General features: G+C 38.1%; 1 protein-coding gene across 1 annotated transcript in view; it reads right to left on the bottom strand.

The window, feature by feature from the left end:
- Positions 1-15,120, bottom strand: part of ADGB (androglobin) — a 152,496-nt gene that overhangs the window by 13,904 nt on the left and 123,472 nt on the right. The window contains exons 31-33 of the mRNA XM_036317321.1: positions 14,133-14,305; positions 4,985-5,161; positions 4,037-4,148 (exon numbers count right to left, since the gene is read on the bottom strand). Of these exons, the coding sequence (XP_036173214.1) occupies positions 4,037-4,148; positions 4,985-5,161; positions 14,133-14,305 (462 nt within the window). The remainder of the gene's footprint in view (positions 1-4,036; positions 4,149-4,984; positions 5,162-14,132; positions 14,306-15,120) is intronic.

The raw sequence follows: 15,120 nt of genomic DNA, 5'->3' as shown, positions 1-15,120 counted from the left end.
AAGTCACCAGGGGTCTGCAATGTAAATCTGACCATGGAAATACACTTTTTAAATCCCTGACCTCCCAGTCCTGCTTAGCTTAAGCAATGATCACAAATGATGGGAAGAAATCTTCCTCATAGGTATTTTGTTTTAAGGTCAGTGTTTAAATAACATTGAATTTGAGTATCTTTAGGTCTATGCTCACACTCCTCAAATTGGCCACCCATATCTTCTTCTTTACCTCTATTATATACTGTGTGAGTTCAAATATATGAATTCAAGAACAGGGAAAATTAATTCCTAGTGATAGAGGTCAAACTAGTAGTTACTTTGAAGAGGGAAATGGCAGGGAAGAGGAATGAGGAGGACTTTGTGGATGTATTAAGTATTTTATACCTTGATCTGAATTTTTATACATATGTGAAAATTTGTTAAGCTGTAGAATTGAGATTTGTGCCTTTATTGCATGAATGTTAGATGACAAGATCAAGCTCCTCAGAGCCCTGTTCTCCACTAGATCTTGTCCTTGGCTTAGGATCCCAAGAAACCAGAAACACCAATCAGAAAGGATATATGCATCCCTATGTTCATAGCAGCACAATTTACCATAGCTAAGATTTGGAAACAGCCTAAGTGCCCATCAGTAGATGAATGGATTAGAAAACTGTGGTACATCTACACAATGGAATACTATGCTGCTGTAAAAAAGAAGGAATTCTTACCATTTGCAACAGCATGGATGGAACTGGAGAGCATTATGTTAAGTGAAATAAGCCAGTCAATGAAAGAAAAATGCCACATGATCTCACTCATTTGTGGATAATAAAGACCATGATAAACTGATGAATAAAAATAGATACAGAGGCCGAACAGCATCGAACAGACTGTCAAACTACAGTGGGAAGGCCGGGGAGGGTTAGGGAGGGAGTAAGAGATCAACCGAAGGACTTGTATGCATGCATATAAGCATAACCAACGGACACAAGATATTGGTGGGTAGGGGAGGCTGGGGGAAGGTCAAGGGGGGGGGGAAGGAGACATATGTAATACTCTTTGTAATACTTTAAGCAATAAGACAAAATTTAAAAAAAAAAGAGAGAGAGAAAAAGAATTCCAGTTTTAGCAAAGAATCCTGCTAAACCCATTTATTGAGATCTAGAGGCCCAATGCATGAAATTAGTGCAAGAGAAGGCCTTCCTTCCCCCGGCTGCCGGCATCGGCTTCCCTCTGGTACCCGGGACCTGGGCTTCCCTTGCAGCCCCAGCTTTGTCCACAAGGACTTCTGGTTTAATTAACATATTATGCTTTTATTATTATAGATTGCCCTTACCCTTGATATCCAATTAAGCTTCCCTTTCTCCCATCTTTGATACTTAATCAAGTTCCTCTTCCTTAACCCCTGAGACCTATCCAAGTTCCTCTGAGTATTTTCTCTCTACTTTCTGCCTATTGGCTATAAATCCCCACTTGTCCTTGTAATATTCAGAGTTGAATTCAATCTCTCTCCCAATTGCAACATCCCTGACTCCTATTGCAATAGTCTTGAATAAAGTCTTCCTTGACATTTTTAACAAACATCTAGCACAACAATTTTTCTTTTACATATAATGTAATGTAATATTATTAATACATTGTAATAATACAAATGTATTATTATTAATACATTTAAATAATAAACATAATCTAGAGCTTATTCACCTTTGTATTCCTAATATTATTTAATTTCATCAATTAGAGGAGTAAGTACTTTAGGAGTTAGAATATTTTAAATCCCAGTGTTGTCACTTTTTATATGTATGTGACTTAGGAAAAATAAGATGACTCTCTGAACTTTGGTCTCTTTATCTGTAAAATGGAAATAGTAATGTTTGTGTCATAGTTAAAGGTTTGTGCTATAGGTTAAAGTGAGATACTAAACATGAAGCATTTTGAACAGGCTCCATCCCAGGATAACAGAATTAGGGTGATATTTACTGTTTAGATTATTTATAGAAAAGTTACGAAACATTATTTATGTAACAATTATTAAATTACTAGAGGCCCAGTGCACAAAAATTTGTGCACTGGCTGGGGGAGGGGTCCCTCAGCCCGGCCTGCGCCCATTCACAGTCCAGGACTCCTTAGAGGGGTGTCCACCTGTTGACTTAGGCCCACTCCCTGGGGGATCAGGCCTAAGTTTGCAGTCAGACATCCTTCTGGCAGCCAGGGAGCCCTCGGGGGATGTCTGACTAAAGGCTTAGGCCCCCAAGGGATCACGTCTAAACTGTTAGTTGGACATTCTTAGTGCTGCCACGGAGGTGGGAGAGGCTTCTGCCACCACCACTGCTCTGGCCAGCCATGAGCCAGCTTCTGGCTGAGTGGCACTTCCCATATGGAAGTGCACTGACCACCAGGGGGCAACCCCTGCATTGAACATCTGTCCCCTGGTGGCCAGTGCGCATCATAGCAACTGGTCATTCTGCCATTCAGTCAATGTGCATATTAGCCTTTTATTATTATTATAGAGGATGTCCCTATTTTCCCCCTTTTGCCCCCTCTACCCAGCTCTTGCCCCCCACTTCTCTCTGGCCATCACCATACTATTGTCTGTGTCCATGGGTTGTGCATATATTTTCTTTGGCTAATCCCTTCTTTAAATTCACTTCTTTAAATTTTTATTTTCAGATAAGTGCTTATAACTGCACTATTATATATTTTCTATTATATCATTTAGAATTAAGGTATTTTTTAATTGAACCCTTGTTAATTTTAGCACAATTTAATAAATTATGCTAGAAGCAATTAGGAGATTTTTCATGTAATGCAGATACATTTCAATTAATATTTTATTACTTTTTAATTTTTTAATATTTTTAAGATTCGTGCAATAGGCCTTCTTTCCCCTGGCTGCCAGCACCAGTTTTCCTCTGGCACCTGGGACTCAGACCTTCACTCTGGCCACCGCCTTCCATCTTCGCTCTGGACATAGTCTTCGCTGCGTCTGGAGCCTTCAGTCTTTGCTCTTTGCTCTGGCGGGAGTCTTCAGTCTCCAGCCAGAGCTGCTCCTGTAGCTCCTTCCACCCCCCACCATCCCCCTCATAGCTTGATCACTGCTTCACCTGCAGACCTCCCTGACGGGCTCCTGGGTTCCAGGGGGCCACCTTGCCTGCGGCCCGGCTTTCCAATCATAATCACCAACACGGGCCGCAGGCAGGGCCGCTCCTGGGTCCCGAGGGGCCGCCTTGCCTGCGGCCCGGTTTTCCAGGGGCTCCTGGGGTCACACACGGGGGTCTGGATGGCAGCTCCCAGTGTCCTGCCCTGCCTGCAATATGCAAATTAGCCGCCATCTTTGTTGGCAGTTAATTTGCATATCGCACTGATTAGCCAATAGGAGGTGTGGTGAAGGTATGGTCAATTACCATGTTTGTCTATTATTAGATAGGATTCTCCTGAAGATGTGCGAGTAGGAAAGCATGTTTTGGGATGTAAATGAAGCAATCACATATTGGTAAGAAAATACCAGACACATGGGCTGATGGAGGGCTCTGTCTGCATGCTGGGTTTGTTCCTGGCTATCTTGTGAATTTAGTAAATTACTGAGGAAATAATTATAGGTCTTTGTCCTTATTGGTAAGTTGAGAATAATATTATATATCAATGGGTTGATATATTAAAATAATTAGCATTTCACAGTTCCATGTCCAAGGCAATCACTGACTTTATAGCTATGATTCTTAACTGCCATTATTCATGTTTATGGTGATTAGAAAAGGTGCCAGATTTATAGCAGGATGTCTATCTTCAAGTTTGCATACTGCTACTTCTAGCCAGGCCATACCCTTATATCTTGTTTCATCTCTCAGTCAGTGGAGAAAATCATATCCACTTGATGGGAAATGTAAACATATGCTTGGTGAAAAAGAAATAAATATCTACTTTTTATAGGATTGTATGTGACTTTTCATAATCCATAAGAAAACAGATCCTGACATGGTTTCTTTTTACCAAGCATGACTTGCTGCCTGTCATTTCGAAGGGGTTACGGCCCTGAGGCCTTGGGGGCAGGCTCACTGACCTTCTTCTCCTCGCAAAAGGTTTTCTGACAGAGACACAGTCCCAGGCACGCTCTCACCTTCGGGTGTTTTCTTAATGAACCGGCTGAGGTAATGCAGACGAGCCTGATAAGCCTAAGGAACAAACATGATCAACACACAGTACAGACATCTTAAAGGTACTCAAGAACCAAACAAAAACAGAAAACACAGGGAAATGTGAATGACTGAGGCAGCTGGGACCAGGCTGGCTCTTGTTAATTATCGAATAAACTCAATTTCTAAACCATCCATGTTTTTGACAGCCATTTCTGAGAACTAATGAAGTGGTCCTAAAATTAATGCACTGAAATCCCACGTCTCCTGATTCTGAATCGCTTTCATCTTTCCCAGTTACCCTGAGTTGGGACATGAAACACACACAAATAATACTGTTTCACTATGGCAATGATTCTTATATAAAACGTAGGGAGAGGGAGACATGAGGTCTAGGGGGCAAAAGTGGGCTTACAGTTGTGAATATGTGGAACAGTTTATTCTTGTATTGTTAGTTATTAATTATTGTATTATTTATTTGTACTACAACTGTAAACCTACTTTTGCACACCCCTGTATATACTATACCACAGGCAGCAGCACATGGTTTTTATCTGCCTAAGGCTGTTCAAAGTCGATGAAAGCAGTTTTAGGCTGTCTTAGTTGGGAGGAGAGATAGCATTAAGCCTAGGCTATGTAAAAGAATGAGGTCACCCACAGGTTAACACATGGCACCATTATATGCTTTGCTTTTGCAAGTCATCAGGGTATTAGGACAGTGTGTCCAAATGTGGTCTTAACATCGAATCAATGTCTGAGAAAGTTCCAGATGCCATTCCTGAAGGAAAGACTATGTGGTTTCACCAACATGGCTCTTTCTTCCAACCATGCCGAGTAACAGAAAGGAAAAGTACAACTCCACAAATTCAAGAGACCTTGATGGCTCTTCCTGGCTCTGCCATCTCCCAGGCTTGCTTCATAGCTCGGATCTCATCTGCTCGTTCTGTATCTTTTTTCACTTCAAGATATTCTGCTTCGTTATGTTCAGTGACAACCCTCAAAATCCAGTAGGGTTTATTTGGGTCTTCTTGCTGGGAGTGTGCAGTGGGTATCTGATAAAAGAAGAGAAAAACCTTTGGGTCAGATGCTTTCCTTCTTTCAAAAGGGTTCAGATTTAACCCCATGATCCATAATTTCTCTATTAGGTAGTTACCCAAGAGAAATGAATACATTTATTCACAAAAAGACCTGGACAAGAACATTCATTATGGCCTTTTTCATAATAATAAGAAAAAGGAAAAAAAAGAAAAGAAACACTATAAATAACTGTTGATTGATGAATAAACAAATTGATATACATCACAGTATAACTGAATCTTACAGATTGACATTATACTGAGATAAAATTGAACACAAAAGAAAACTTCTTGTATGACTCATTTGTATGATGTTATAGGACAGGTCAATCTGTTGCCTGGGATGAAGTATGAGGATGACAGAATCCACTGCAAAGAGGTTTGAGGGAATTTCTAAGAATATGGAAATTGTCTATATCTTGATTGAGATGTGGGTTACATGGTGAATGCAATTTTCAAAACTCACTGAATTATATATTTAAGGTTGTTGCATTTCACTGTATGTAAAATTTACCTAAACACTAAACAAAAATCTCTAAATTACTGTTAGGCTTACAGCATCTCTGCAGAAAAAATGAGAGCAGGAATAACTGATCATTTCCAAGTCTGGATATTTTACTGGATATATATTCATTTTGAAAGTTAACATTTTGATGTTTTGTAAGGTCACTTTCATGGGCCTTAGGCTGGGAGAACACTGACATAGGACTTAAAAGTGTCCAGATAAGTGAGGCTCATTGGTGTCTGCCTGATCCAGTGAGAGGCTTGAATCTGATGTGGTTCATAGGCACTTTAGATAAGACAGATGCAGTGTTACGTATCCATAATTATCCATAATGCAGGTGGGGAAGTGGGTATGGGGAGGCCACTAAATAAAATTTTCAGTTTGGTTTTAATGTTCCCCAAAAAGACCTCCTTGCTCCTTACAATATTCTCCTAACAATCTGATGAGAACATAAATCTCAAAATTAGATTTTTAAAAATTTCTTCCTTTTAAAACACAATACATGAACTGTACTATATTTTATATTTCTGGATATATGAGTTTATCGGAAGCTTTTCTGGGATCAAGTTTTGATCAGGGAAGAGAACACTATGAAGAAGTAAGGGAAGGCCACATGTCTTATACGAATTTATGGATTGAGTTAAGTTTGTCTATTTTAAATTGCAGTAGTTTTTTTTTTTTTTTTTTTTTTTTGTATAAACACAAACTTAAATTTAATTGAAAACATCCATTAACAATGAAATTAACAATGCTTACCATCCTTTAAACACCATACACATTATTAATATACACTGTGTATTTCCAATCAACTCCATTCTTAGGCTCAATTTAAGAAACACACTTTTAACAGGTTTTATACAAAAAATACTTCACTAAGAAAGTAGACAAAATGCACAAAAACAGTACATGTATAATGTGCATAGCAAGATTAGCTTAAAGCATCTATATGGCTTTCTTTAAAATAAAATTATTTGGGGAATGGGCCCATTTGGGACCTACTGTTACAGTTGAAATATGTAAACTGTTTCACATCTTTTAGGCACTTGCTAATAATAGTGTTCAATCCCTGAAAAAAATGAATTTACACGAAAAAAGAAAATTCTACTTCTGAAATAAAAACCAAGAAAATAACATGGGTAAAGTCTTATATATTCCTTTTAAATTAAACAACCAGTTTTATTAGTGCATGCACAGAACTAAATTGGAAAAAAAATAAACTTTTATATCTAAAACTTCCTGTGCAAAATTTACACAACTGAAAATTACAAAAATATGTACAAGGTTTAAATTCTTTGTTATGTACAGAAAAGAAGCCCTGAAGTTTTCATTCAACCAATGAAAATGTCATAATACTTGTAGTAACAATGTAACAAAAAATTATATAGTATATAATTTTGCAATAAAAGGACTCCATTATCCAATTAACCAACAAAACTTGATCCAAACATACAAAGTGATAAGTTTAAACTGATGATTCTGTCCTCGCCATGAATATATCCATTTTAAAACTTTTACCTCTGTTGGATATGTCCTTTAGGAATCCATCCTGAAGTTTTATGCACCGCCACTGAATACATTATTAATGCTTATTTTCAACCGCCAACAGAAAGTAAATAATCTGCTTTGGGTTATGTCATACTGCAAAGATGCTAACAAAAATGGTTTGTCTCAATGTAGAGATGTTCAGACACTAATTAAATACAAAAATATTTCTCACTTTACTAATTTTGCTTCAAAATATTATTTCTGTAGAATTTTTAGGTTTTGAGAAAAACCATTCCCTTGAAAGTGTTTCTATGTTCCACTCTTTTTAAAGGGATGGCAACAACAACAAAAAAATCGGCAATTTGGTTTATGGGGGATAAACAATTTAAGTCAAATAATCATAATTCTAGGTAAGGGGACCACTGGAGAATTTAATCAACAGAAGTGTTCAAGTTCTTTAACTGAACTTCATCCTAGACCTAGAGAGTTTAATTCTTTCAGGGCTACCTATCTACTGCAATGTATCAGATTGCCATTTAGAAAATCACCTTGTAAGGAAGAGTGTTACAATCTCTGACACAGGCCACAGCTTATGAGAAAAAAAAAATTTTACTTATCAAAAACTACCTTCAAATGTTATGAATTGTCCTGTACTGAATTAGATACTCTCTCAAAAAAACCTATACCCTTCAAAAGAACTATACGTTTAGTAGATGTAGAGTAAGTTCTTTACCCAAGCTCTCTTAATATATCCTCACAAATGATGTGAAACTACTTCAGTTCCAAGGTGAAAGAGCTCTACAGAGAAACCATACTTATCAGATTCCTAAGGCTGGTGGAAGAGAAGGAATGGATGGGGCTGTCAGCCATTACCAAGTCACTGAAGAACTAAATTGGGAAAACATTTTTATCAAAATTTCCTTTAGCCTTAACTTCCCAAGAACACTTTTTTTTTTTTTAAATCAAATCAAGATACATCAGTGCTGTGATGAATTTCTTTCAAAACTTATGTGCGCACTAATAGCATTTTCAAACATCACACATAAAACCTTTTCTCCTCTATGGAATAGTCACTTTTGAAATGTTTAGCTTCAGGAACAATATTGAAGTAGAAAATGTCCAAATTAAGGTAATTAAATCCATCGTTTTCTCCTAAGATAATTTTTTCTTTTCCTTGGTAATTTAAACTACTCTAACATATTCCAGTCACGAGTAGCTTCCATTAAATGTCTCTGCCCATGACCAGCCCAAGCAATCCTGATTGTCAAATACTCTTCCACAATACCAGCAGTTAAATTTAGCCTTCAGAACATTTTCAGAGGTAGTTTTCACAATCCGGTAATTGTTTTTGCTTGTCTTTTTGAGTGTTAGTTTTAGTACAAATCTTTCTTGCACAGAACTAATAGGTTTAAATGTTTTGTGCCTCTTGGAAAAATCACAAGTTGTTTTAGAAGGCTTACAACAAACTGGTTTCAGTAAAGCACTGATAGTTCTTTCTGACAATGAAACCTTAAGTACATGTCCATTAAATTTGGAAATCGTTTTCATTACATTTACTACTTCTGGTGCATCTGCATCCGGATGATTCAACACTACAACTGGTTGATTTCTCCTAGGACATTTCACAAGCTGTTTGGAACTAAAGGGGAAAAGTCGCAATGTTCTGACTGAATCTTTTGAAAGCCTAGGTCTGCTGAATCCAAATGATTCGTGGACATCTTCAGGTTTAATCTTTTCTTTACACTTTCTATGTAATGATGTTTTTCTTGGAGGTTCTTGGTAACTATCCTTACACTTTCGTTTACAGTTTCTGTTTCTAGATACACTGACAGTTTCAGAGTCTTTACTTCTTACATGAGTTTTTATTCTTGAAAAATTTTGGGGTGAAGTCTTTTGTTTATTAAAGCTTCTCCCAATTGTACAATTTGTTTTACACCTCAATACCCTGGCCTCTGAATGGTCACTGGCATGTACTGGTTCCTCAGAAGATTCAGATGTTGCAGTAGAAGTTACCACAATTTCATTTGCTGGCATCATATCATCTATTAAGAAGGGTAAGGCATCTCTAGAAGAGTCTGGCTCTTTTTGCTCTCCTCCTGCAGTCTGATTAGATGATACATTGTCTTTCTCAGTTTTTACTCTTGTTATAAATCCAGTGGTGTCCAAACTCTGCAGCTGCAAATTAGCAGTACTGTCCTTTGCAGTATCTGACTGTGAGCTGGTTTATGTTACTTTAGACAAGTGTCAATCTCTGTGTCTCAGTTTCTTCATCTTGGGAGAGAAAGCAAGGGCTTGAGAGGAAGATTATATGGAGTCCCCTGGGGTAACAGAAGTCTCTGCTGAGGTATGGGGAGGAAAGGATGAATCCAAAGCTTCGATCTGGGTCCAGAGGCCACGCAGAAATTAGGGATTGCTAGCACCAGCTCTTTCTTCAAGGAACAAAAGGCACACAATTTAATGCCTGGACAAAGCCATAATCAGGAACAGTGATCACAAGAGATGATATCTGTCGTGGTCCCCATTGCCTGCGAGTCCCTGATGGCGGCCATTACACTTCCATCCGGGTATTCTGCAGTAGTTTTTTTACTTTTGTTAATGAAAGGGATATTTTTTCAATGAATTAAAAGGATTGCTTTTATAACAGTGAACAAAAAACTGGAGCTTCATCAAGAAAAGTTAACATACAGCATTATCTTGAAGTTTCAAGGAAGGGAAGTAGTTGATTGGAACTCCACCAATGTTTTTGAGCCAAACTGTTGAAACAAGCAAGCTTTGAAGTGAACACTGATTCTAATTCTTTCATATTTCAAATGTAATCATCCTTTGATAGATAAAAAATTATTATCCCACATCTGTTTAGATGATATTAGAGGAAAAGACAGCATTTGGATTGTAAAATAATCTAAATGCTAGTAAAAACATAAGCAATGTAAATTTAAGAAGAAATTAGCTTTTCCATCTGAAACAAAATCAATGATGGCATAAATTTCACATGATTATGATGACTAAAGCAAAAATACAAAGTATAATATGATAGTTTTCAGTTTGCTGTCTGGCACATACATTAATACTTTTTAAAACAACAAACAACATAATACCAATATCAATTAAAACCAACTAGCAAAATATTAAGGTTCCTAAAGCTTAGTTAATTATTAATGTCATAAAAACCTAATTTCCATATGAATTTTGGAACCCAGCATATAAATTGTCCAAGCACTGGCTTTTTTAGGATTCCCCAGAATTCACGAGCATTTCAATGGTAACTTTTTTGCTGAATCCCATAATTCCTTATTAAGTTCGGTGGAGCCACTGAACAGCCTTTCATTTTTGAGACTGCACATATATATTCATCAGAATTTTGCAAAGAATGTAAGGGTTCATATATGCCAGTTTTTAGGTTTATCCAATCATTAATGTTTGCAGAATTGGTTTTTCTTGGCTCAATATTTTTGCAAGGTTTTTTTCTTTTTTTTTCTTTATTTCTTTCTACATACTTCAACCTTTCAACTGCAGCTGATCCAGCTTTTCATTTTGACTTTCATCTACAGGTATGTTTTCAGCATTACAGGACTGAAGCTAAAATAGTTGTCAGAAGACCTTTTTCTGTATCTGTAGCACTGTTGATATCATTAGATAGGCTGGTTTCCAGGCTTGTGTATGCCATGGTATTTCTTATATTACTCTTATGATGTCCAATACCCAGGCTTGCTATGCATTCTAATGGGACATCTGGCCAAGGACATCTAAGTCATTCATTCCTAATGCTGAGGGGTTGTACAGAATCAATCCTCCAACTTCAGGAAGATTATTTCCCAGATGAACACTCTGCAAAGCAGCAGATGAGACTCTAATGGCCTGCTACGTTTTATAACAGCAGCCTCCCACATGGTAAGAGTTGATTGCAAGAAAATGATCATAGTGCCTGAACACAAAAGCTGTTGGCATTATCCCTCTGTTTACCATGGTACTTAGTAGTAGCTACCGTAGGACGTGGGGGATTTCTTGCTGCTTTAATAATCAGTACGTATCCCATTCTGTTCTTAAGAGTATGTCCCCACATTTGACTATCATAAAGCACATGGCTCCAAGTCATTTTGACTGTTCCAACAATGACATTTTGTGAAACCTCACCTGACCCCAATTTCATGTGAAGTTCTTCACAATTATGCAAGGACATGTGAAACAATCCAAACAGGAAAGCTCAGATGGCCCCTGTGCTTACACCACAAATGCAATTAATGAGCTGGTGAATTGGCTCCTGAGTCAGTTCAGCTTCTTTTTGCTGTGGCTGAAGAGCAACCACACCCCTTGTTCCTACAGCATCGATTGCTCAAATTAGGATTCCTCTTCCTTTTAATGGATTCATGCAGCCAATTAAGGCCAACATTTCTCTAACTGCTGTCTGAAGAGTGTCATCCTTAATTTGTCTCAAGTAAAAAGTATGGCATAATTCTCTCCTTGGCAGCCACTCCTTTTCCCTCAGGAAACTCTAGAAGATGAAAAGTCAAATTTTTAACCCTGCTGATGTAGAGCTTTGGGTCAGAGGTCCCTAAGGCTTAAACTAACACCCAAATTCTGTCATCAGTACTCATGCTCACCATCTTTCCTGGTTGAAGAGATAAACACTTTTTCTCCTGTGTGTTTCTGTCTTTGCTTACAGCCTACTCAGCTTTCATTGCCACTTCCTGTTCTGACTGACTTCTCACTGAATCATGTGGAGAAAAGTCCACCAACATAACCACCTGCTCAAGGTTGGACCCCGTCGGTGTGATGAGAAAGTTAGCAGTACTTCGTTTAAGGGAAACTGGACGAGCCTCAGATGTCTCACTGGGACCTGCCCACTTGTGGTCAGTCTACCAAGAAGGTTCTGAGAGAGCCAAGCTCCTTATCAGTCCAGATACCCACATGGCCCATATCAGCAGAAGGGCATTTCCCTTCTTCAGTGCTTTTATCTTCAATTTCTCATTTGTCCTGAGAATGTCTATTTTCTTTGGGGCATTTTAGCCTCACATTTGAAGTATGAATTAATATGATTTGGTAAAAAGTAGAATGACTCTCCAAAATTTGTGGTTCAATTATTTGTGTAATGAAAGAGGCTTTGTTCCCTGTATCTTCATCTTCATCTACAGTGTGGCTTCCCTTTCCTGGAAAACTCTGCTCTTCTAATTGAGCACTGCCTTTTCCAGAGTTACAATGGTTTGTTTAATAATTCTCTGTTTGAACAAGTCACTATCAGATACCTTTTTTTTAAAAAAAGATATTCAAGAACTAGACTTACGTTGAGCTAAACGTAAAATCATTTCATTCTGATTGCCAAGAACAGCCTTTGAAACAAAGTTCACAGTACTTTCAAAATAGGGCAGGAATATTCACTTTTGTAAGTCCTGGCAAAGCAGAAGTGCTAAGTTTCAAAGCCCCTATATTTAAACCATAGTTGCTCAGAGAGTTACAGTGCTGCTTCAAATGCGTGCTGCATTTTTGGTCTATTTACACGTTATTTTGCTTGTTTGAGATCCTCTTTGTAGACTAATGTGTCTTACCATCCAATAATGTGGAGGTGAGCACATGAAAAGCAGTTGCTTGCTTCTCTGCTTTCCCACAAGACGTTTGCACTGTGGGAGGCAGGCTGCAACCACTTCAGCAGCGGTGACTCGCCTCTTCCTGCATTGACATGGACTGGGGATGGGCTGCATCGCTGGGTTTCTGACACAAACAGAAGAGCAGAAGCCTCAGGGCCACCCTCCTGCCCCCAGTGGAAATCAGATATGGCTTATTTACTTCTCAATGTTGCGGAGTGTAGACTCCAACAGCTAAGAAATGAAATCTTGGAGATACAAGTGCAGTCTGGGACAACTGAGTCATCGTCTCCTAATTTGTTCATTTTTCTTTAGTGTCCATTTTACTAGTGGTACTAACAGCCTATTTAGTTAATCCACCTGGAAACCTGGGAGACAGCCTCCATGTTTTCTGGCTCCTTATCTTCTACTTTGGATGAATAACTACATAGCCTGTGTGTTTCCTAGATATTTCTTGATTTGCCCTACTCTTCCTTTCTTTGGCCTGTACCTAATACATCTGACACTCTTTTACCTGGAGCACTGCGGTACCTTCCTGAATGGTTTCCCCATCTCTATTCTTTCACCCTTAAAATGCATACCTTTAAAAGTCATCAGGGATCTGCAATGTAAATCTGACCATGGCAATACACATTTTAAACCCCTGGCCCCCCAGCCCTGCTTAGCTTAAACAATGATCACAAATGATGAGAAGAGATCTTCCTCATAGGTATTTTGTTTTGAGGTTCGTGTTCAAATAACTTGAATTTGAATGTTTTTAAGCCTGTGCTTGCACTCCTCAATTTTTTCAACCACATCTTTCTTATCCCCATCATTATAATTATCTAACTGGCCTGGAAGGAATATGGGTTAAGGATGCCTGGGCTGTAAAAGATTCCCAGCTTCTAATGAGGCTTAAAGGCTCTCCTCCATCTGATACTTACTTACCCCTCCTGCTTCATATCTCATACTTTAATAATTTAAAAAAATTGTTAGATTTTGCCCCAGCATGCCCTTGCTCATTGACTCAGTTCAGGGCTCTGCTCCTCTAGGAAGAAGCTAGATAAGGGACCTATGCTTTCTACCACTGCACGTCTCCTCCATCAGACTGTAATTTTTTTCAGAGTGGGATGTGTGTAATGGTAATATTAGAAACCCAAGTGCCCCAAATAGTGTCTTACATATTAAAAGTTAAATTAATGCTTTTTGATACTAAATCAGGGAAGGCTGCTTGCAGGAGGTGTTCAAGGAATGTCTTTAAGCTATCTAGATGGCTGATGAAAACAGGGAGGTGGAATTTCTCACAGTTTTGTCTTCAGCAGAGACCCGATGGGCCAGGAGGGACCCGATGGACCTAAATGCATTAAGTAACTCCAATAAGAAAAAGTGCCACACCCACCTGAGACTCAAAGCGAGGTGCTTGTTTTTCTTTGGCTGTCTTTTCTCTCTCAGAAGACTTTTCTTTGCCTTTCCTTGTTGATTTGGATGTTCCTGAAGATTTTTGCCCCTCACTAATAAAATGGGAATCTGGGATTCCCAAGGAAATTAATTCCTCATGTCTCTCTCCATGACCTAGGAAGACATAAAATGGAAACCAGTGAGTCACGATAGAACAATAAAATCATGTCATGTAGAAACAAAAGGAGCAATTATTCAAGAAAAAGTGGTTAGTCTAAGGCATTTGGGTTCTCTTTTCTTTTAAACAAGCAAACAAATTGATCTTTTGTAAAAATCTGTGACTCTTTTATAAAACTGAGAAATAATTCACATACTAAAAACTCACCATTAAAAGATATAAATCAGTGGGTTCTGAAATATCCATAAGGCTATACACCATCACTGTTATGTAATTAGTTTCTAATGTGCATGTTTTCAGTTCATTTTCTTGCATAATTGCCTTGACTAGTATCTCCAGAACAACATTGAATTGATTCATGTCTGCTTTAATATTTATTATGACCTTTCTTTCGCTTAATTGGTCTTAGTGTTTCCTTTTTTTCCTAGTTTTCTAATCTTTTAAGATGGAAGTTTAAGTTGCTGATTTGAGATCATTTTACTTTTTATTTATTTTTATTTAAATATATCTCTTTTTAAAATTGATTTCAGAGAGGAAGAGAGAGGGAGAAAGAGAGATAGAGACATCAATGATGAGAGAAAATCACTGTTCGGCTGCCTCCTACACACCACCTATAGGGGATTAAGCCACAACCTGGGCATTGACCGGAATCGAGCCCGGGACCCTTCAGTCCGTAGACTGATGCTCTATCCACTGAGCCAAACCAGCTAGGGACATTTTTCTTTTTAAATATAGGCATTTATAGCAACAAATTTCCTCAGCATTGGTATCATTGCATTTCATTAGTTTTGGTATATTTTTTATTCATCTC

This window comes from Myotis myotis, unplaced genomic scaffold (genome assembly GCF_014108235.1).
Source record: "Myotis myotis isolate mMyoMyo1 unplaced genomic scaffold, mMyoMyo1.p scaffold_m19_p_7, whole genome shotgun sequence".
Classification (NCBI taxonomy): domain Eukaryota; kingdom Metazoa; phylum Chordata; class Mammalia; order Chiroptera; family Vespertilionidae; genus Myotis; species Myotis myotis.
Note: the sequence above shows the minus strand (reverse complement) of the source record. Positions and strands in the feature narration are given on the sequence as shown.